At 50.1% G+C, this 24,373-nt stretch overlaps 1 protein-coding gene across 1 annotated transcript in view; it reads left to right on the top strand.

Moving 5' to 3' along the window:
* Window positions 1-21,632, top strand: part of LOC149363980 (cytochrome P450 4V2-like) — a 46,205-nt gene extending 24,573 nt beyond the window's left edge. Inside the window, exons 6-11 of the mRNA XM_089573966.1 lie at window positions 1,164-1,290; window positions 4,034-4,240; window positions 8,284-8,457; window positions 10,191-10,257; window positions 18,817-18,996; window positions 19,812-21,632. Coding sequence (XP_089430092.1) covers window positions 1,164-1,290; window positions 4,034-4,240; window positions 8,284-8,457; window positions 10,191-10,257; window positions 18,817-18,996; window positions 19,812-19,978 — 922 coding nt within the window. The 3' untranslated portion in view covers window positions 19,979-21,632. The remainder of the gene's footprint in view (window positions 1-1,163; window positions 1,291-4,033; window positions 4,241-8,283; window positions 8,458-10,190; window positions 10,258-18,816; window positions 18,997-19,811) is intronic.
* Window positions 21,633-24,373: the final 2,741 nt, after the last annotated feature.

The raw sequence follows: 24,373 nt of genomic DNA, 5'->3' as shown, positions 1-24,373 counted from the left end.
CTCACATTCCAATTCAAAATACATAATTACCGACTCGCGAGGGGCCTGTCGGAACGTCGAACAAGGCAGCACTCCCTTCCTAGCCTATCGAATATACCAAAATTGCATACGGGATACGGACCCCGCACACCGTTACCTCATATGGGCCCCTGCTCATCAGGGGTTGGCAGGAAACGAGGCAGCAGACGCAGCCGCCCGCGCGCTCTCTCACCGGGCTGTTTTCTCCTCCCCACCTGATCAGGAACCCGATTTTAATCCGGTTTATACGTTCAAAAATATCGCAACCTACTTTCAAGATAGCCATCGCCTTTACCCTAGCCCATGTAAAGGCCTCAAGAAGGCGGATGAGCGGCTTCTTCTCCGCCTCTTCACCAATACATTGCTGTGCCCGGCAGCACTAAAACATTTTGACCCCTCCTTTAGCGGCAGCTGCCCGCACTGTGGTGCGGTGTCTTCGGACACCTATCACATGGTGTGGGCCTGCCCCTCCGACCCGGCCATTCCCCCTATCCCCAACCCAACCCGGGAGGACTGGGAGGCGACCCTGCTCGGCTGCCACGACTTACAGGCCCAACAAGCCTTGGTCGGGCGCGCCCGGGCGGCGGCTACCGCCACTGGGGTCCCAAACTAGGGACCTCCACCTAGTGTTTGTGAGGATCGGTCCCTTACGGGCCGATCCAAACACCTCCTGTTCTGAATAAATGTTTTCACCACCACCACCCGCGCTGCTCTGACGTCACTCGCTCCTCGCGCATGCGCAGATGGGGCTCTCCGGGGCTCCGCGAAATCGCTCATACCTAGCGTAGTGTTGCTTCCGCAACAAAAACCAACGCCACCGAAGGCAAAACCCGCTGAGCGTTGTTTGGCCGCATCCATCGAGGTACCTACGTTAAGGTGTGGCTGACGCAGCGGTAAATTCAATCATACATTCTTTGACGTCAGGCTGAGCTTCCCCACACTCCTCCGCTTCTTTGTGGAGAAGCCAAAACTCAATCATCGATTAAGTCGCTATTTTAAATGCTAGTGCTAAAACACTGGGCGTGCTTCACCAACAGCCTATGTAGATTTGAATCCTTAAATATCGTGAAAATCTCAAAACGTGGTGCAGTTGCCCTTTAACGAGAACTATCTGAGAGCGTTTTTGCTTCATGCTTCGCTTGCAGCGTGTCCGGCTCGTTCGTGGCGCGTTTCATGAGCCCCTGGCAGTGGGTGGACTCGCTCTTCTTCAACAACCCGTCCGGCTGGGAGGTGAAGAGAAACGTCGACTACCTGCACAGCTTCACCGAACGGGTAGGCGCCAAATTCTTGGTCTTCGTGCAAGTCCGCATATACCACAATTCATATTTTTCTTTATATATTTGGCGGATAATGCGCACATCACGCCCTTCGGCACACGCACATCGAAATGGTTGAGAGTGTGGAAAGTCAGGGACGGAAACCGGCTTCTCCGTTTCAGAGAGGGAGAGAGGATCCAAAAGAGGAAGGATCAGTTTGTGGGAATAGTGAGTGAGTTAAAAACCGTTATTGTCCAACAGAATGAGACTACCTCATCCAGACCTCCCCTGTCCTATACCCTCAGTTGAGGGAGGAGGATCAGGAGAGATCCGGCCGCATGGGGTAGTCGCGCCAGATGCTGGCCAGGAGCTCTTGTATCCCGGCGGCCGCCTCTTCAGCCAGTCGGACGGCGGTGAGCTGGAGCTCAGGGTCCGAGCTCCGGAGCAAGGTCTCGCAGGCGTCTCTACTATTAATGTTGTTTGCCCTGCCTGGGGATTGGCTGCACTCCCATATTATGTGGCCGAGGGACCCTCTCGCTCCGCACTTCTTGCATTTATCGTCCTCTATTTCTGGAATGATATGTTTCCTTAGAATTGGATGTGGGTAGACATCTGTTTGTAGACGCCTCCACGCCACCGCCTGTTGATTGTTGAGTGTTATGCTAGGCGGGGGAAAGTACCTGCGATGTTGTCTGTAATATTCTGTAACTTCCTGACAGGAGATTAGTCGCCCTTCTCTCCCGTGATCTGCGAGCGGTGGACCGTCGTGTGCAGCTCGGTGGTAGAGATCTCGAGCCACCTCGTGGGCCGCCTCGTTGCCACGGACAGATTCGTGCGCGGGGTTCCAGATTATATCGATTGTTCTAGTCAATGTCGCTTGTCTTAAAATTTTGGCAGCGAGGGCAGAGACTCTCCCTCTACTAAAATTTTGGACTGCAGCTTTGCTGTCGCTTATGACGTATTTAGCTTTGGAACCGACGCAAGCTAGTGCTATTGCGACCTCCTCCGCCGTCTCAGTGTTTGTGCCTAGGATAGTTGCGGCCGTGATGAGGCTACCGCTCCGTTCACTACCGCGACGGTCGTGTACTGACTATGTCTATCGCCCGCTGCGTCTACGTAGGCGACCTCCTCCTGAGATTTGTCACCGTAGATGCGGTCTATCACCTCTGAGGAATATGCGAACAGTTAGCAGAAAAGCGGGAATGCGGCATACTTCCTTCTAAGCGCAGAAGAAGTCGCATTTTGAGAGACCTTGACATTATAACGTACAACCTTTGTCGAAATATACAACCAGCAGTTGTGCTTCTCTGCCGTATTGCGTAAATTGTCTTGTATTGTCTGCATTCCGTATCACTCGAGGTGTAGTGGAACACATCGTACTCACCCTTCCATAACTCAGGAGATCGGCGATGTGACAAAAGCCCTACACAGTTTCTTAGGAGAAAACATAGTGGCCCGTACATTTTTTTGCACATGGCATACGTTGCTTCTGTGTAAGCACGCCTCCTGAGACACGTAGCGAAACTTCTTCAATTCATAGCGATTCGTAACATTATTCTCCGATTATTAACGAGACGCAAAAGTTTTTCATTGTAGTTTGTTTTTTTGGACGTGATTCACACATATAGTTTTTTTTTTTTCCGAGTGAGAGACAGAAGCGAAAAGAGCCTTGCCTTTCTAGTGCGAGCTAGGAACTTCCTTCTTCATATCTATCACGTGACAGCTATCACGTTAAAACAGATTATGCTTATCTATCACCCAGTGCACACGCAGAACCTCGTCGGGGTAACGCTTTTCAAAAAGCGAACTTTGTTCTCTGATACGCATCTTGGGAAGGTGAAGTAACGCCGCTGTCACGTGGCAGCTTTTATATTGCGCCGGCTTTCTTTTAAGGCCGGTAAAAAAGCTGCTTAAAAGGTACTACCTTGGTGCCAAAGTCTTGCGTGGTTGTGGGTTAAGGCCATCTACAACTTCCACATTCACACTTAATTCCTGACAATATTTAAAAGTTAGCTAGTTAGTGCTAATTAATTAAGTTTTCAGAAGAAAAAAAAATACTTCTCTCAAGGCCATGCGACTCTCAGCCGTCGTAGACTACGCTTATATTCTTAAAATCTTGTTGACTTTTAACTCGGACACACTGCGTGAAATGTGCCAGGAAAGTTGAGGCGATCTCTATTTTTTAATTCAAGAAATAGTGATTGCGCAGGTGTCGAGCAAACGACGCGTTGCTGGAAGTCACCTGTAACACGTAAGAATAACTTTTATTTCTTAACTGTGAATATTTATCAAATATCAGTTAGATCCTGACCCGCTGAAGGCACGGGAGGTTGTAAGTGGAGCCTTCTGCAGCGTCACAAGATACCTGTAACAAAATGGTCCTGTGACTGCGGTTGTACTAAATCTTTGCACACAGTCGTGAGAAGGCATGCATACTCTAAGCAAAAATAGTCAGAATGGGACTAACTGCATTGCTTAGTCTCTGCGACTCAGCGTGTCTCGTGTCCCTTTTCGCTAGTCCCTAAGAGAGTACTGGCTACTCTTCGAATGGACGCAGTTAGTCCCCAAATAACTACACCCCGTAGCACTTTTTGTCCATTTTGCTTGAGCCTAGGATTAACCAGAGCGTCATTTTGTAGTCTCCTACCACGGGTGTCTCTGAACATAGGCTCACGATGTAGTAATGAACTGCACAATTTCAAAATTAAGATCGCTTTCCATTTGGTTCAACGTGTTTCACATATCCTCCTCGTTCGCAGATAATCCAGTCCCGCAAGAGCGAGTACCTGGAGAAGCGGTCCCTCATCGTGACAGCCACCGAGGCTTCCGGTGAGGAGCCGGGCGTGAGCCAACCGCACAGCGGCAAGAGGCTCGCTTTCCTCGACATCCTGCTCATGGCTCACCTGAGGGACCCCAGCTTCACCGTGGAGGGCATCCGCGAGGAAGTGGACACCTTCATGTTCGAGGTGAGTAGTCTATGGAAGCACTAGCTATTCAAAGGCATTGAGTGGTTTCACGGCGGTTTCACGGCATATCAGTAGGTAGACAGGTGCACCTGTGTGCATCATAACGGCAGGTGAAGCGCAGGGGTGTATCGACTTTTGAGACTCGCCCACAACTCACAGACCACAGATCATACCGTTGAATGATCGATCGTCTTTGTACTAGAGGAGGTGGATGGCTGGAAGCAAGTTTCAACTACCAACGAAACTCACAGCAGTATCTTTCCCCCCCTCCCCAACCCCCCCCCCCCCCCCCCCCCCCCCCCCCCCCCCCCCCCCCTTGAAATTTTTTCGAAATGTCACCGACCGCAGCATGGCCCAAGTACATATCGCGACTTCTGCTATCATAGTTTTTTGTTCTTGCGTGGATCGTCTGTCTCTCCGCGTGTAAAGTTTTTTAATGGAAACTTTATTGCGAGAACAGGTGATATGCAGAAACACTGTGTTCATTTTTGAAACAGCGCAACAAAGACGGGACGTGGAAACTGAGGGGTAAAGACAAACAGGCGCTGACTAACAACTGGGTTTATTGAAAAAAAACACACTAATATATAGACAAAGTTAGGAAAGATTAATCGCCACTATAGTCAACTCATGCCACATGGGACGCCAGATACCCAATCTCCACTTCGGAAAGGGCTACCGATGGGCAACTAATGCACGTTGCGCCCTTCTCACGTATAAGACACCACAATTTGAGCAAGCTGGCGGACGCAGCCAATAAGTCGGCAGGTCTGAAGTTCGAAATTTTTTTCACCATTAAGACGCACAAGCCGGACCACCCTTTCCGTTCCATTGTCTCTGAACGGGGGACCTGGCAGCATGTGGTTTCAGGATATCTTCAAAGGCAACTGGAGGCGCTGGCCCTGCCGGACCCATTCGTGATTCCGAATTCGGATGTGCTGGTGGAGCACCTTAAGCTGGATAACCCTGGGATCTGCACGTTTTTCAGCGTTGACGTAGTGGACCTTTATTATTCATTGCCACACGCAGAGCTCATGAGGACCGTTAAAATGTGCATCACACAGGACAATGACGAAAGTGCATTCATTGAAAAATGTGGTGTGTCTCTTGATAGTTTTTTAGAAATCTTGTCCTTCTACCTGTCGGCAACGGTTGTTGAGTGGGAGGGCAAGTCATTTGTGCAAGCATCCGGGGTATGCATTGGTTCCAGGGTTGCACCTGTATTGGCTAACATTTTTTTTAGTTTTGTGGACAGGGTGATTGAGCAAGCTTCGAAGGAGTTTGGGGTGCGTATTTTTCGTTATGTTGACGACTATTTGGTGTTTACCCCGCCAGGCAGCCTGCCTAGAATGATAGTTGATGTTCTTAATGTTTAATGAGTACGGGCGTGGGCTAAAGTTTACAACAGAGGTACCCACGAACAAGGAACTGCAGTTTCTAGATTTGGTTTTGTTTTCCCGAGACAAGCACGTGTGCTGGTGTTATCGGCCAAGATCGGCTAAGCCCTTGTTAAACTTCCGGTCAGGTCATTCCAAGCTTATAAAAGAAGGCATTATCTTGTCTTGCCTGCAGTCTTCACTCAAGAAGTCCTGCCATGAAATGATTGGGGAGAGCATTGCAGCCCAATCAAACAGATTATGCGCGAATGGCTATCCGGATCACCTAATTTCAAGGGCAGCGGAGAAATTGCTTAGGCAGGTGAAGTATGGAGCTCAGCTGAGTGCAAGAAATGAAAATAAAAATAAAAGACCGCAGTGGTTCCATATGCGCACAGCATGTCCAATGGGCTCAAAAAAAGTTGCAGGCAGATATGGCGTTGACGTCGTGTTTTCTGCCCCGAAGAAATTAGGCAGGATGTGCAAACAGGTAAGGCTGAGGCAGGAGGGAAACAAAAGGGCTTGTCAGGTGCGCCATGTTTCCCCTTATGTACCTTGCGAGGTAGGGGTAGTATACCAAATTCCCTTCTCTTGTGGCGCCACATATATTGGCCAAACAGGAAGATGCATAAACAAGCGACTCATGGAACATGAGAACACCAGAAAAAAAAAAGACCCCCTGTCAAACGTGGCGGTCCACTGCAGAAAGTGCAAATGTAAACATGAAAAAGATTACGAAAAAAGAAAATCAGAAGGAGACCCTCTCGCTAAATGTGCATTTCGTTGCAAGAAATGCAAATGTATCCCCGACTATAAGAACACCAACATCGTGTTCCGGCATAGTGATAAGATGACGCGAGAAGTTATTGAAGCTTTTCTTATACGTGAGAAGGGCACAACGTGCATTAGTTGCCCATCGGTAGCCCTTTCCGAAGGGGAGATTGGGTATCTGGCGTCCTATGTGGCATGAGTTGACTATAGTGGCGATTAATCTTTCCTAACTCTGTCTATATATTTGTGTGTTTTTTTCAATAAACCCAGTTGTTAGTCAGCGCCTGTTTGTCTTTACCCCTCAGTTTCCACGTTCCGTCTTTGTTGCGCTGTTTCAAAAATGAATACGTACCAACTTGCCCAAATTTCTGCTTTACTCACTGTTTGTGTATATATGATTCATATAATCTTCGCACTTCTAAAATATATTTTGCATAACTCCTCGTTTCTGCATGTGCTCGCTGCTGCGACTAAAATTTCGGCGCGGTTTCTCGCAATACATGACCGGTGACAGCTGCTGCTGAGCAGTACACTGGAACGAAGGACAGCGCCATTGAGATTTTTCTCTGGCCGTTGCATATGTACAAAAATGTAAAGGTTATTGGACGACAAAGATACATTAGAATATTTGTCCTCTAGTTGCTCATTTCATAGCCTTTACGTTTTTCATATTAGCGGCAAGCATTGCTTTGCTGGTTTCGGACTGATATAGTTCTAAACTTCATTTGATATTTTCTTTACTTATTGAATACGTAAAAACATGCGACCATTGGCATCAGTTGTGTCTGCCACAATTTTTAAGACATACGAATACATTCTTTTACTTTTAAAAAATACACATTTCACTTGTCTAGACAGTGCGTAGTGTTATCTAATACACAACGGCATTGTCAACAACAACGCAGTTATTATTATTGCGTTTTATCCCTCCACAAATTCCATGAGGAGGCCGCACTGCAACGTGAACCCCCACCGAACAAAATTTCTGGCTACGCCACTGATTCAAGATCAGTGAGACTGACATGGGCTTGAAATATGACAAGGGTAGTAAATAACTAACCCTATTTAGAAGTGAGATAGTAAGTTCCTGAATTACTTGTACCCCTGTCATGCGCGCAAAATTAAGTGCAATTACGGGGTGTGTGCTTCAGCGCCTCGAGAGCACTTTACGCCACGCGGTGCTGAACAGGAAAATAGAGTGCGCTCGCAGATACAAAAACGGCGACTGGCTGAAAACAGTTTTTTTTTTTTCGAAATTGCGATCTGTAATCGTAACCTTCAGAAATGTTCTCGTTCAGAGCTGTAGAGCGCATAAAAATGAACATAACTTAATCTTCAGTCACGGCTGCATTAAATTGTTTTATGGAAATAGTGTAGCAAGTTAGATAAGTTTTTAGCACATCCTGCATTCGGATAACGAACAACATGTCGGACTAAAGCTCATTTTAGTGATGTGTTGTTTTTCTGGTCACTATCATAAACCACTTGCGTAAATAAAAAAAGAACATACCTAACAGGTAAAATGAACTTATGTGCGCATTTTGAGTATAATTTCATTTTATACTCAAAACACCACTGCCGTCGAGGCTCCGTACTCCGCCTTCAAAGTGTGCTCTGTGAACGCACTTTGACCTGAGAGCGCACTTCGGCGAGTGCACTTATGTTACGCCGTTTAGCGCGGTGTTAGAGTGCACATTAAACAAATGACAGTTTTCGTAAGTGCACTTTATTTTGCGCGCTTGACGCAGGTATTATTCGTTAATGACGAACTATTTGCTTTCTATCATGTGGATTTTAGCAGAACCTATTCGCTACTCTAAAGAAAGCTCGATATGGGGACAGGTATTTTTGAGATATAGGTGTGCTCTATGCCTCATTCGCGCCAAACCAACGCAGGGCCATGACACCACAGCAATGGGCATCTCTTTCACACTGTACCTGCTGGGATTGTACAAGGACGCGCAGGACAAGGTCTACGAGGAACTGGAGGCCATCTTCGGAGGAGACGTCGAACGGGCGGCCACCGTCGAAGATCTCAGAGAGATGCGTTACTTGGAGTGCGTCATCAAGGTAAGGAAACGACTAGGCACTGTTGGGAAGACTAGATTCTGCTCTCAAGTGAGCATTCTGTGACTGTAATTCACACATTGTATTTTTAACGCGGAAGCTTTAAAAGCCCCGTTGTCCTGAAAATCCGCTGTCGGCGTTGTCGGCGTAGGCTTTTTGAGCGAGAAATCACGAACATGACGGTGGCAAGTGGTAACCTATAGTAGGTAACCCTCCGGATAGGGATCGAACTGCCCACCGTTGCAGGTGGCAGTTAAATTAATGATTGGTCACTCGAGAAGAGCATCCTGGGCCGCACAGAATCCACCACTGGGAGCACCTGCCATCGCAAGGCAAATACGCATCGCTTAATCGCATCGCGTCATACCGTGTGTCTCTGTTTGTGGCTAGCAAACAGAGACACGTGAAAAAAAAAAAAAAAAGCCGCGTTAGAAAAAAGCCTGCTATGTTGAAGTACAGACCGAAAGGCAACATGCCGTTCGAGGAGGAGGTAATGATTGTTTTCATTTATGATGTCTCATAAATGATGTCTCATTTAGCTGTCTCATAAAAACAGTGCCTTCCAGTGACGCGAAACCGGGCTCGCGATAGTAGAATCACATTTAGCCTGTACTGCATAGCAATGCCGTGTTCAGGGAGGAAAAAAAAAATCAGGTTATTTTCTGGTTAAATGCATTAAGTCATAGCACGAGCGAAAAGCGAGTAAAAAAACATGAATGAGTTACAAATGAACGCAGTCAACGCAACATATTAATCTCTCTAGACCCCATATATAGACGCATAAACACACACACACAGTGCAATAGTACTATCAAACAACTTATATAGTTGTAGACCCAAGGTATGGCAGTCTGTTTTCTTCGCACCAGCACAAACTTGAGAGTGTCTGTTGTAATGAACAATAGCATACAATATGTTTGCAGATCATGAAGAGAAAAAAAAAACAGCAGTTTTTGTGTAGGTATTTGGGTATGTGCTGTGACGTCAGCTGGTAGCTGCACTCCCTAAATGCACCAAGAAGTCAATCAGTTGTGCAACAAAGATGTTGCCCACCAAGAACACCCGGCGCGTTTAATTCTGCAATTTGTGCAATTTTTGATGCCACGCAGAAATACTAATGACCAAATTAGGTCGGCAGTGCAGCAGGGGCTCAAAACTGACACTAAAAGGCTGGATGGTGAGATGTATCCTATAGCGAAATAATTTTTAGCCATGCCTTCCAATCATCTCTATTCACTATGAAGGGGAAAAAACCCGTTATAAGAAGGAACTTCCGGATAGTTCGCCCTCTCCTGGGCTAATACGCGTCAGATACGCTCGTTGAAATCCATTCAATGGATGATTGCGTTCCTTTTTTTAGAAAAGTCACAAAACATGAATCTTGTGAAGTGGTCATAACTTCGTGCAGTCATTTCGTGCTCGAGATGATACTGAGCAATGACGTCTCAGTGCAGCCTTTGACGGGCAACCTTGCCTTGCTAGCGAGCGAGCTCTAAATGCCCCCGTTTGGATGCTTCTTGTACAATGTACCCTGCCCCACGCATAAACTATGTGCTCAGCTAAAGGTCGTCTGTTCCTCTACGGCCCAACATAATCACCTCCGTGTACACGAGTGCATTTCGCGCACATGCACTACATTCAAAAAGAGAAGGACCTGTTCATCACCACACCCTCATGCCAAGCATAAGTTTTTTTTTTTTGCGTAACCTTGTTTTTCTGTTTTTTCTTACATACAGGAGAGCCACAGGCTTTACCCGCCAGTTCCAGTCATCGCCAGGAACGTCGACGAGGATACTGAGATTCGTAAGTTGAACAACACTGTATGCAGTTGCGAAAATGTCTTTATAAAGCTCTGCATGCGGGCACGTGCTGCAGAACAAATGAAGCGTACTGTCAGCGCAGCTGCTTTAATTTGGGGCTGCTCAATTTGAGGGTATCCGCTTGTCTTTTTTATGCGAAGCATATTACTAGAGCTACACTACAGCCCGTCGAGCGCGGCGGTGGAGATACCATTGACATTTAGCGTGACCACGTGACACCATGACGTCACAGCAGAGGAGAGATGGGCTGCCGGCTCGCGCGGTCGGCCGCGGCGGTGGAGGCTCCACATCAGAGGCGCGGCGGCTGACCACGTGACAACATGACGTCACAGCAGAGGAGAGATGGGCTGCCGGCTCGCGCGGTCGGCCGTGCAGCTGACCACGTGACGCTACAGCAGCGGTATAAAGCTGAGCTTGCCTCAGCTTTCCAATGTACTTTCCATGGGTGCCAAGAATGCTGTTGTAGCCGGTGCTGGGGCAGCGGTTGTACACTCTGCATTGAATTCACCGATGATCCCGTATATAGCTGCCACGGCAATCCTTGCTACACTTCTAGTGGTTGTATTAAAATGACCAAGTATTCAACCAAGGAAAGCCATGTATTACCAAGCCTAGCCATCAATATGCTTCGCATCTGACTAGGCTTAACCTTAGCTAAGCCTCAGCCATTTTTTTAACGAGGAAAGCGCACCGACTAGCCGAGCAGCAAGTTTCACTAGAGTATAACCTTTCTCCACCGTTTGCTGGCCTATGTGGCTGTGCTCGAGCGCAAGCATTGTCAGTGAAATCGAACGTGCTTCAAGGATTTTGCTTTGTTTTCTTCCACGGCGAACCGCTCGAACGCTTTAGGCAAACATGCTCACTTCTGCACACGGTTTCCAAGCTGCTTCTTCGGGGCATGCTTTAGTAACCATGCCGCAGTAACCAAATTCAAATTCTTGCTTGGAGCTTTAGCGAGGCAAGCTTTCATGTATTTAAGGGCACGAGAGGAGCACATCCAAGCTATGGCGCGACGTACAGTCTCACATCTACTGCGCATGAGCAAAGCTCCACTAAAGGCAACACCATGCGCGCAGTGATCCTCAGCTTGCATGCCATTGTCACCCAACTTCCCGCACTTTTAAGCGTGAAGCTCCCAGACACCCTTAGAGCGTGTGAGAGTAGCGGTCTCGGACTCAAAGGAGATGCCCTCGACTCAGCGTGGCAAGCTCAGCGGAGACCAGCTACCAAGTAACAAAGAGGTTTCTGGTCGTTTGATGCCCAGCTTTCGCCGATCGCAAGCCAGAGAATGGGTCGGAGCCAAAGGTTCACAAACAAAACAAAGTTTATACAGCAATGAGACGATACAGAGGATTTCACAATCACTAGTACGAACTCATACAAAGTGATTAACGAAACAATGCAACTCGTGCAAAGTTAAACTCGAGAGAGAATACAATACTCAAAGGAAATGTTGCACCTAAAGTGCACTAACACAAGAGAGAGTCAACAGGATAGCTAAGCGGGCGAGTTGGTGATACATTATGCAAAAAACAGCGCGAACAAACGGGGACGAAAGGAAAAATACACAGGAACAAGCGCTGCTTCCTGTGTATTCTTCCTTTCGTCCCCGTTTGTTCGCGCTGTTTTTTGCACAAGAGAGAGGCAGTAAACAAAACAAAACACAATTTGTTCACCGGGCACTGCGACAGTCCGACGACCAGAGCTCCACGACGATGCCGTCCCGCAGACTGGCGAACGTTGCCTCGTTGGTCCGATGCTGGCCGAGTGGTGTTTTCCCGGGAGTCGGACGGGCGCGCTTCTGCGAAGCTTAAACGGCGGTCCGGTCTATTCTGAGAGCGTTGTTTGTTGTTGCGACTGATAGAAGGATGAAAAGAAAATGCACGGGCCTGCCTACTGGCTCTAGCCGAGCCGCCACCGCTGCCACGTGCAGACAAAGGAGAGTTAAAAGATCAGAAGAAAGAGAAACAGAAAAGAGAAGACGCAACATCCTTCTTTTATAGGCCCGCTCTCACGTCTGTTTGTTCTACGCGCCAGAGTAGGCGCGCACATACACGCAGTATCGGCTGTGCTGTCCTCCTTTTCTTCCCGCGCCGGCCGCGCGTCCTCATTGGTCAGAAGTCGGGGGTCGCTTCGCGGAAGTTCTAGCGTGGCGCCGTCGCCGACGGGTGAGGGGGACGTGTCTTAGTGCACGCAAGGCTACGCCCTTTTCCCCCGGTCAGCAGTAGAAGCGACTCGGACGTTTGAGAGAAATCGGCGGCATGGATATGACTCATTTCCTCCCCGCAGATTTGAGATTTGAGTGTTTCCTGATTGGCCGCTAGGGGGCCGAGTAGTACAGACGCACCCCACATCGGCTCCGCACAAAGACAGCGGAATTCGCCAATCGCCAGCATCATAGGCCCAAATTTCACCATCAACTGATCTACGAATGTGAGTGCCGCACGCCATCAATTTTTGGCCGCCTAAGCCATTTTTCGGGCACCCACGGCCCTTTCTTTGTGACCTCTTCGCCTGAGCTAGGCCTCGCTCCGCTGGGAGCTAGGCCTACTGCGTCGGACGCTTCCGCCACCAACACCATCATGGAGGTGCAGGTGCAGGGAGAGGTTCTTAACCCCCACGACTACGACCCAAGGGACTGGACGCACATTCTTAGTGTGCCTGCCCGCTCCAAGGACGTCCTTTCACCATCCCGAAGCCAGGAGGCCGCAGCCTCTGCTACCGGTGCCCCCAAGTCTGCGCGCCTTGACAAGTCAGCGCACCTACAAGCAACGCGCACAGCTGCGCAGCGTTCGCGGCAGCATCCGCCGCTTCCTGCTGCAGACTACAAGGTCGTGTTCAGATCACGAGGCGGGCTGCAGCTGGACCTGCTTCCACCCCGACAACTACGGGAAGCCATCCTTCAAGCGGCGTCCCAGCTACACGAACCAACGCGTACCCAAATCAGGGTACACCCCGTAAACAATACGTGCACCGTAAGCACGCCCATAAAAGCTGACGCGCTTGCCTTGGTTAGCGTAACCAGCATCAAAAACCAAGGCAAGGACTTCGCCGTCGCAGCTTACATAGCCCCGCCGGATGGAGCGGTACGCGGAGTCATCTCCAATGCTTATTGGAATGAGACCCCGAAAGAGCTCCTGCAAGACCTGATCACCGGCAACCCAGACGCCCTCATCGTGGACGCCCGCCGAATGGGCTCCACGCGTTCCATCCTAATCACTTTCCGAGCTGGACCTGTCCCACGCGCCGTCCTTTATGGAGGAGCCCTCCACAGGTGCACACCCTATCGAGGGCATATAGACGCCTGCACTAACTGCCGCGTCCCTGGTCACTGGGCAGACGTGTGTGTCCACCCAAGATCCCATAAGTGCCCCCGCTGTGGGCAGTCCCACCCAAAGGAAGATGTGCCCTCATGCACCCCCAGCTGCATTCTCTGCGGAGGCCCTCATATGACCGGCACCGGGAACTGCAAGGGACGGGGCCGCAAACTAGCGTCCCCGAAGAACGCTCTCTCTCCTCCGGGTACATCGCGGCTTTCCCGCTGCGATCAACCAGGCACAGCCAGCAGACGCAGCTCGACGGCTTCCCGGTCGCCTTCTACAAGCCGGCAGAATGGCAGCAAGAACGCCACGCGTCTCACCTGGGCAGACCGCGTTTCCGGCAAAACCACCCGTCAACCCCCACCACCCCAGTCCTCCCAGGCAGACCCGAGAGACCAAGAACTCAAGGCCTTGCGTGACGATGTAAGCCGCCTTTCCTCTCTCCTAAGCACCCCCGCCCCCTCCATGCCCCCTCAACCCGCACCCCCTGTCATTAATTCGAGCTCATCATCCACAGACACTTCGAGCATCCCTCCTGCAAAGAAACAGCGCACCACAGACGCCACACCCCCTCCCGTGCCCCTAGAAATAGACGCTAAATTAGCAGCACTCGAAGCAAAATTTGACCATAAACTAAAGGAGCTAGACGCCCGCCTCGAGGCCAGATTCAATAACCTTGCCGCCGCCCTCACCGAAAAACTTGAGCAGCGCATGGACGCTATGCTTATCAAGATGATGGAGCTCTTGGAGCATAATCTTACCCATCGCTTCACCCAACTTCAAACCCCCTCCAGTCCCCCCATCCTACCTCCACAAGCACAAAACACCTTCCCTGAGCCACACATACCAATTGACACCCGTCTTAATACCCTCCTCAATCCCCCCACCATCCAATATGGCGGGGGGGAACACTAATTATCTCCCCATTATAACTTGGAACTGCCGCGGCTTCCGGGCAAAGCGCGCACCTCTGCAACTTCTCCTTCCCACCATCACACCCACGCCCCACATACTTCTCCAGGAGACTGCACACCGAGCAACCCTCCCCAGCTACACATCTACACACTCGGATGCCACTAACACACCCAGGGCGTCCACACTCATCCACCGCAGCCTCACCTACAAAACTCATCACATTACGTCTGAGACGCCCTGCGTGATCACGGAAATTATACATCACACACATTCACTTCCTTCTACATTTATAGCAAACATATACCACCCCCCGTCCCTGCCGATGGCCCCGCTAGAATCACTTCTGCGAAAGCTACACCATCTAGCAGGGAAACATCCCCTACTCATCGGTGGGGACTTCAACAGTCAGCATACTGACTGGGGATACACAACCACGACACATCGAGGTCGCAGCTGCTCCTGCAGAACCTCCAACTCACTGTGCACAACACGTTTCAGACGCCTACGCGGATCGGCAACAGTGTCAGCATGGACACCAGTCCGGACCTGACGCTGAGCCGCTGTATCCGCGGCGTTACCTGGAACAGAACACAACATACACTGGGCAGTGATCATTACATTATACAAATCACTGTCCCATACAAACCGCCCCGTCACGCAAATATGACACACGAATTCATTAACTGGGATGCCTTTCGCGCTGCACGCACCGCCCTCCCAGACACTCCCATCGCAGACATCGATGCATGGGTGCAATCACTCAAGCATGACGTTCACCACAATACGCGACACATTGAAACTACAACCGAAACACCGACCCTTGACACACGCCTAGCCCACCTCTGGGAGGCTTATCACAGCATCCTGGAACGCTGGAAAGGCAACAAACACAACAGAACGCTTAAAAAGCGGCTGGCCGCGCTGCAGACACAAATCCAACAGCACTCTAAGGAGCTCTGTCGATCCAACTGGGGACAGATATGTGACGGCATCGCCGGAAACCTGTCCAGCAAACGTGCATGGCAACTCCTCCGGCACCTCATTGACCCCACACGCACCAAATCAGCAGCACAGCACCACGTGACACGCCTCACACGTGAACACATTGACGATCCCGACACCCTTCTAGACACACTTCAAACCATGTACACATCTCCAGGCGGCCCCATACCTCTACCGCACTACACAGGACAAGCAAATCCAACACTCGACACCGACATCACGGAGACGGAAGTCAGAGCGGCCCTCCTGGCTCTCCGCGCCAACTCCGCACCTGGTGCAGACCAAATCACAAACTCCATGCTCCGTAATCTGGATGACCAATCGATCACCCACATTACGAAATACTTCAACCAGTGCTGGAGGGAGGGTAACCTCCCGCAGTCCTGGCGCCACGCGAAGGTAATATTTATACCAAAACCCAACAAACCACTCACCATTCAAAACCTTCGCCCGATTTCGCTAACCTCATGCCTCGGGAAGCTCCTCGATCATGTTGTGTTAGCGAGACTCACACGTCACATGGCGGACAACAATCTTTACCCGCATAGCATGGTGGGATTCCGCCCCCATCTATCCGCACAGGACGCCATGCTGCAACTCACACACGACCTTTTTGACCCGCTTCTTCCAGGTCACAGCAAGGCAGTCTTAGCTTTGGATCTCTCCAAAGCTTTTGATCGCATTGAACATCAGGCGATCATGACTCCTCTATCCCCATTGAATGTGGGTGTGCGCACGTATGCCTACATTCAAGCATTCCTGACTGACCGCACGGCTGAGATACACTTCGGCCCTCTGTCTTCCACCTCCTACACACTTCAGAGTATCGGCACCCCTCAAGGGTCCGTCCTTTCCCCCTTTCTCTTTAACATAACCCTCATACCCCTCGCCCGGAAATTGGCAACTATTCCCCACCTCAAGCACACTCTTTATGCCGACGATATCACCCTGTGGACCACCCACGGCAGTGACGGCGACATAGAGAACACCTTACAGGAAGCAGCCACCCTCACCCAAAATTACGCACGGACCATCGGACTGCCTTGCTCCCCAGAGAAGTCCGAACTGCTCCTCATCCGGCCTAAGAACCATCGCTGTCCCCGCTCCCCCATTGCCATTGAATTGAATGGTTACTCGGTACCTGAGGTTGGCACCCTCCGTGTATTGGGCTTGCACATCCAGAACGATGGCAAAAACACCACTACCCTCAAGAAACTCAAGCAGGTTGCAGGCGCGACATCGCACCTCATCCGCAGGGTTTCGGGACATCATAGAGGCATGAAGGAGCGCGACCTATGTCGCCTCATTCATGCCTTTGTCCTCAGCCGTGTACTGTACACTACCCCATACTTACAACTATCCAAACATGACATAAACGCTTTGGATGCTTTGATTCGCAAGGCATTCAAGGTAGCACTTCATCTTCCCCTCAACACACCCACAGACAGATTACTAGGCCTGGGCCTCCACAACATGATCGGGGAACTGGTGGAGGCCCACCGACAGGCCCAATACATCAGGCTCACAAAAACTTCCACAGGTCGGTATATCCTGGACTCCCTGGGAATCAAAATACCGGCCAACGACCCAACCCTTCTCGCCATCCCACGATCCCTTCACCGAGAGCTTCTCATCAGGCCGCTCCCGAGGAATATGCACCCGTCCCACCATGAGCAGCGCCGCAGAGCCCGTGCGAAGGCACTCCATCGAGCGTACGGCCCCCAGCCGGACGCCGTATGGGTGGACGCTGCCTGCACGGGTGATGAAGCGACAGCAGCTGCGGTGGACTCCTCTTCATCCACCCTCCTCACACTACCTCTCCCTCCAGATACGTCCCCAGAGGCTGCAGAGGAAGCCGCCATTGCACTTGCTATAACCCGCACGGAAGCCCGGCATATTTTAAATGACTCTAAAACTGCGATTCTAAATTTTGCTCGAGGCCGAGTTCATGTCCCTGCTTTTGGCATACTGGACTCGCCCGATGCACCCCCGCCCCGCCAAGTGGAGCTGATATGGGTGCCTGCGCACTCCGGGAATCCCGGAAACGAGGCCGCCAACCTTTTAGCCCGAGGTTCTTTAAACCGGGCTCAGGTGGCCTCGGATCGGGGATTCAGGAATGCGCGCATGCACTCATTCAGCGAGCTGACGCAGGCCTACAGAGCCTCACGCCAGCTCTACCCCCCGCCCCACCCCTCCCTAGATAACAGACACGCAACACTCTGGCGCAGATTACAAACACATACTCTCCCCTCGCCCCTTACCCTAACCCACTATCATCCCTCCTTCCCCACTCCTGCTTGCGCCCTATGCCCAGAACCCTTCGCTTCTTCCCTCCACATCCTTTCCCTCTGCCCGGCGGACCCTCCCCCGCGGGACCTAGAGAACCTCAAGACCTGGGAGGACTGGGAGACCCTGCTGCACTCGGAGGACCCGGCCGTGCAGACCATCGCCAGCGGCCGTGCTGCCAGTGTTATGGACCTCAGGAACATAAACACTTGAGTGCAGTGGGGTCGTGCGGGGACCCTGGGGCGTGCCCCGAATTCCTTTGTAAATAAAGTTTTCTCTCTCTCTCTCTCTCCTCCCCGCACGCCGTGTCGGTGAGAGGTAATTGGAGGTGGTCGCTCAGCGGGGGTTTTCTTTTTCCCCCGTTCGGCTCGCGCCATCGAGACGCGTCCGCGCGGCGCTGTTTTTGTTTGTTTGTTCCGAAAATGCGCCGAATTTAATGACAACCATCCACCGTTACGCTATGTACGTAAACAGCTGCAGCTGACCTCGCGTCGGCAAGAAAAGAAAACTTAATTCGTACTCCTAAATGCCTCAGGACTAGGCCGAAACACATATTGGAAATGGCCAAAAAGGAATTAATTGACTGAATTTTAACAAAAATAAAATAAGTTTAAAAGCATACAGGAAAACAAAACGCTGTTGACAGAAAACAAACACTCATATCGCAAGAGAGTTAAAAGTGTATGCTAGTTTCACTCACTAGTCGAACGTAAAACCGATCTGGTTTGCTGAGCAGGCTCGAAAGCGTCAACTGCGCACTTCCATGAATGCGCATTTACGTACGCAGTTCTATTCTTGATTCATCTGTGCTTAGTTTGTTGTTAAGCTTAAAAGCTTTATATGTACAATAAAACCGGGCTCCAGTGCAGCCGGAGCTAATGTTTCCCAGCTTGCCGCCATCCAAGTATATTCTCCCCCTTATGTCCCCGCGTCTCTTCTCCCAGATGAGGCTCATCTTTTCTCTCTGCCTCCCTCCTCCCCTTTGCATTCAATCCCGTTCTTCTCTCTCTAACCCACAGTGGGACATTGCATCCCACGCGGCGCCACTCTGCAAACCGCGGTGTACACGCTCCACCGCGACCCCCGCTTCTTCCCGGAGCCCGAGGAGTTCAGACCCGAGAGGTTCCTGCCCGAGAACTGCACCGGGCGGCACGCATACGCCTACTTGCCCTTCTCGGCGGGTCCACGCAACTGCATCGGTAAGCCCCTGCTTCTTATGATACGGCAGATGTCCTCGTTCTCAGACCTCACAATAAAATATGTCCAAGAGCACCCGTCTCCTTAATGAAATGAAAAAAATGGCAGTGGTTTAGCTCTGGTTAAACCTGGAGGGTTGCGAAAGCAACGAGGAGAGAGAGAGAGAGAGGGTGGCGATGGAGAGCACGCGGCAGAGGCGGCGGCCCCGGCACGCTAGCTATGCGATGCTACTGCGCATGCGCAACTGGCAAGCACTGCGGCGGCACCTTGAGTCACCCAAGCAGCGATGGCGGCGGCGCGCCAGCTGTGCGCCGTGTGACGTCACTGCTCCTCGCGCATGCTCAGTTTGGCCTTGTTGTAGCTTTCAGTGTTGCTTTCGCAACAAAATGGCCCTTGTGGAAACCGCCGTGGTGAATTTATTCGATTGAAGCAATCCTTATAACACTGAGACTTAGTGTACACTGACTCGATTGCGATGTTCTGTCGGTGAGGTTACGGTGGTGAATATGTAATTTTGTCTGCGCTTTTTTTTTTTCAACAATTAGCTCTCGTCCTTTAATAACGCTTTCATATCACGCTGTGATCGCAAGCACGAGGTACAAAACACAGCTACTTGTTCTGCCGATTCTTAGTTCTGTGTGCTCGTCTTGTATGCTCTTTACCAAATTTAAAAATGACATCATTTCTCCCTTATACGAAAACGGGGTCTCTGGGCATAGCATATGGCGAGCAAAGGCTGTTCCATAAGAAATATTTTACCACTTTTTATACCTTTAATTACCGCAGGAACGGTCTTAATATTTGTTTTTATTCGCAGGGCAACGCTTTGCAATGCAAGAAGAGAAAGTGGTGATATCGACCGTCCTGCGTCACTTCCGGCTGCACAGCCCACATCACCGCGACACCATACGCCTGACGTGGGAACTAGTCCTGAGACCGGCGGACGGCCTAAAAGTGCAGTTCCTGCCGAGACGTTTGGCGTGACATCACCTCGTGACTCCCACCCTTTTCTGTGGAGCAAGCGCTTTCCTCGGCTGCCCGCTTAGCGTGTGAACTCTGTATGCATACGCGAAACAGCACGGCGTTAAGCCCACATATGACCTCGGAGAGGACAGGCCCTTAGATTTGGCGATTTTCACAACCTATAGAGGGCGCCTTAAGTAATTCAAAAATTACAAGGACACTTTGGCAACTAAAGCGTTGAGAGGCGAAAGCCGAGAACACTATTCCGTGACGACTTCCGGTGGATGTGACGTCACACCGTTCCCCTGGCTATATCGACGTCCACGTTATTTCGACACAATTTTGACATTTCTGACTATAATTAATTAACCAATTATTCTACAGTCTTCACCTGTTGCTTCTAGGTTCAATTTTTTCTTCCCCTATCTGAAGCAACCGTTTGTTTCCTCTTATCTTTTTTAGTTTCCGAGTTAACACGAGTTAAACGCTGCCAAAGGTGTGACAGCCCGGGCTAACGGACGACAGTATGAGCCATTAAAGGTTATCGCCTTAATATGGCAGCATCACGGAGGACTTCTCCTGTGGCATGTTCGGTGGGCAGCCTAGGTAGAGACACGCTTGCTTTAAAATTTCGCGTTAGACTTGCGCTTCTTAGTTGACGGCGGCAATATCGCGCAAGGCAATCTTTTGTTTCTCGAGGGTGTAAAGGTGTAAACGAAAGACTAAGAAGAAATCGCTGTCTTGCGTATACGAAAGCGGAGCTACCGGTAGACAGTCGAAGCGTGTTTTTGAAAAAAAGTTAAGATCAATGACATGGTCGAGGAAGACTGTTGTATAAAGGGCCAATACACAATTGGCAGCGCAAGTTTTCGAAAGCATTAAGCAGTACCGCTCAGAAAAACCCAGTCACTGTCATGCGGCTTGCGCAAAAAATAAGCTTTGAAACTTGTAACTCATTGTCGCTTGAATTTTAAGGTATATATAGACTGGCCCCCTTTACATTTATTCGTGCAAATAAATATTATTTACAACGTCCTATTTTAAATATAACGGTTGATACTTAACCTCGCGCACAGGGGGAAGCAAGAGGGATGAGGTCGCCTTTTTCCCGTCCACTGATTCCTTTGAGCAGTCCTGCCTTGCGGTTTTAGTTTGTCCCGAAGTGGATCGAGAGCAGGCTTATTAAAGTAACGTCGCTATGATGCAATTCTTTCCATCCGATTATATTAGCTAAGTTCTGATGACTAATCGCTGATGGTAATAGTTACCGCTCATCATTACCGTCAGTGGTTTGTAGTCAGAACTGAGCTTTTCAATTTTAATATTTCCAGTCGCGAACGCTCTCATTGTGTCAGAAGCGCTTCACTCATTCGTTTTTAACCTCGCCTCACCGATAACAACTGTACATTTGTACGCACTCATACGTACTACTTACGCCATGCCCACATATGCACTTCCGGTTGAAACATCCTACTATCCACATAGCTTTCTTACCTTGAGGTATGTGCGCAACTGAAAGCTCCAGCTTATGCTTTTCGCTGCGTGTTTGACTGGGTTAAAAAAAACTTTTGCACTTTCTTCTGTGTTTTTCTCGGACCTCAATACATACGACATATAGGTACTTTCAAACAGCAAACATAAAGATTGCCAACATCCCCAGCATCTACGAGGGCCGGATTACGTCGAGCAGTAGCAAACGCCAATATGGTCGTTAATATGCGACATCCTCATTTACGTTCCTAACCACACCTTTACTATCAGTGTATTGTGTGAGCAATTAAAAAAAAAATGATGTCTCAACAGTACTACGCCTTGACTACCTCATTACAGAAGAAATGCATGCGTGCTGAACCTTGTTTCACTGCCATGCATATAGAGCAATACCCATCTGCCACGCAAGCAAGATGCGGTGGGACTGGAGGTGCCGACTGGTGGTCAAAGCGGGACTTACGCCCCATAGGAATACATGCAAACAATTTTTTAAATGCCGTTGCCTGATTTCATAGTGCTCCTACGATGTGGTTCCTTCGTCAGGAAATGTCGAATGCATTGTGGAAGAGGTTGAAAAAGTACAAAACGTATTTTCAAAGCTGATGTATTTATAAAACGCCTCGAATACGCCTATTAGATGGGAGTCACCCCTGGATTGGGGTACTGACCGGGAGTGAATGCGACCCATAGAAAGACAATCAAAACTTTCCGAAGTTCTTTTTCACTTCACAATATACTAATTTGGGGGGCGCTATTCAAGTACAGTTGCCGAGTGCTTTAAAGATGAGTGTGACGAAGTATACAACGTCATTTCGAGCCTATTATTTGTAAAACGCCCCCATAAATGTGTTTTGTGACGCCGGACACACCTCCAAGAGACGCTCTGTCCGCTTGGTGTTTCGCCGAATCGCACAAGCTTCTCGTGGAGTCCCACACGCGGCCGCGTGCGCTATATTTGCTCACAAATACAGTCGTTCAAACTAGACAGCCGAGACAGCCTTACATAAATAGGAGTTCTCAAACTGCATGATAGGCGAATGAAAGTGACCCGTGCACTTTAGCAGACGACGACGCAGACACCTCCGGTCGGCCCTATATAGAGTTCCTCAATATTACGTATAGAGGAAAGTGCCACTGTTATAGCTCCCCCCCCCCCGCATGCAGAAACGCAGGAACGCAAGGAAGATAACGTTTCGTAGTTGTCTTCGCTATCATTCGGCATGAAACGTAGATTCAGCCCTGACAATAAGTCTCTTCTCGAGGCAAACCTTGAAGAAACGCTGTAAAAGTTTGGTTCGCAATCAGCCTAACACTTACGTCAAACTTACTGAGTGAAAAACGCACTTCGAAAATAATTCAATCTAACAAGAGCATCGCGGCTGAGCTATACGATTCAGAGGTAGAATCTATGTTTTCGAGCCAACGATATAGCCAAGCCAAGTACGAAACCTCATCTACCCGGGATTTCAGCGAGGGATAAAGTGCTGCTTTAGGAACTCTCGTAGAGGGTGGAGCCATTTTTCCTTCTGGGTAATAATAAGAAGCTATATGACCGTGCTGGCCAGCTGTGACCTAAGGACGCAAGGCGAGGTCATTGAGTTGGGCCGACCAGGTCGCTAACAGCCATGGGCTGACGGCCTCCTGACATGACTCTCCTGAAAACAGCTCTTTTCGACGAAATTATAGTGAACTAGAATTTTAGTTCACTATAGACGAAATAAATCTGTTCCAATTCAATATGGCCTCTGGCGCCCGCGAGCGCCCTCTCTGTTTTTAAACACTGTGTTAGTTTATACACATCTAGCGTTGTCACTAAACAAACGTTTATGCCCTCGTTTCGTTGCCCTTATCTTTCGGGCCGCCACCTCGGACGGCGACCATGGAGCAAAGAAAACTCGGGAGAGGCCCTTGCTATCCGAGCTGCGTGCCGAAAAGTGTACCGGAAGTCACGCGCGTTCGCAAGGGCTGCTGGGAGTCTTTTGCCGACGGCGCAGCCAGTAGTAACGCTGGGCGCAGGGGCGTCGTCTGCTGCAGTGCCAGCTGCGCATGCGCAAGCGCGCTGAAACGGCAGCCAAATATGAGGGCAGTATTGGGGAGCCGGCTCCCTGCTTTTGGGATACTGGACTCGCCCGATGCACCCCCGCCCCGCCAAGTGGAGCTGATATGGGTGCCTGCGCACTCCGGGAATCCCGGAAACGAGGCCGCCAACCTTTTAGCCCGAGGTTCTTTAAACCGGGCTCAGGTGGCCTCGGATCGGGGATTCACGAAGGATCGCATGCACTCATTCAGTGAGCTGACCCAGGCATACAGAGCCTCTCGCCAGCTCTACCCCCCGCCCCACCCCTCCCTAGATAACAGACACGCAACACTCTGGCGCAGATTACAAACACATACTCTCCCCTCGCCCCTTACCCTAACCCACTATCATCCCTCCTTCCCCACTCCTGCTTGCGCCCTATGCCCAGAACCCTTCGCTTCTTCCCTCCACATCCTTTCCCTCTGCCCGGCGGACCCTCCCCCGCGGGACCTAGAGAACCTCAAGACCTGGGAGGACTGGGAGACCCTGCTGCATTCGGAGGACCCGGCCGTGCAGACCATCGCCACCGGCCGTGCTGCCAGTGTTATGGACCTCAGGAACATAAACACTTGAGTGCAGTGGGGTCGTGCGGGGACCCTGGGGCGTGCCCCGAATTCCTTTGTAAATAAAGTTTTCTCTCTCTCTCTCTCTCTCCAAAAAATGTGACGTAACCGTCTCTCCTGAGCTCTTTCCTTCCTCCATGACGGCGACCATGTGATCGAAGTCAAGTGAAGCCTGTTGTACCTGTCAAGCTTGCTTCGCTGACGAGTGTTTAAGATTGTTGTGAAGAATTGGCTGCAATATATTTTGGAAACACCAAAGTATAAATTGTTCCATGCTTCTCAGCT

Source organism: Amblyomma mixtum, chromosome 2, assembly GCF_055824585.1.
Source record: "Amblyomma mixtum isolate Tamu chromosome 2, ASM5582458v1, whole genome shotgun sequence".
Classification (NCBI taxonomy): domain Eukaryota; kingdom Metazoa; phylum Arthropoda; class Arachnida; order Ixodida; family Ixodidae; genus Amblyomma; species Amblyomma mixtum.
This window is presented reverse-complemented; position numbering and strand designations above follow the sequence as displayed.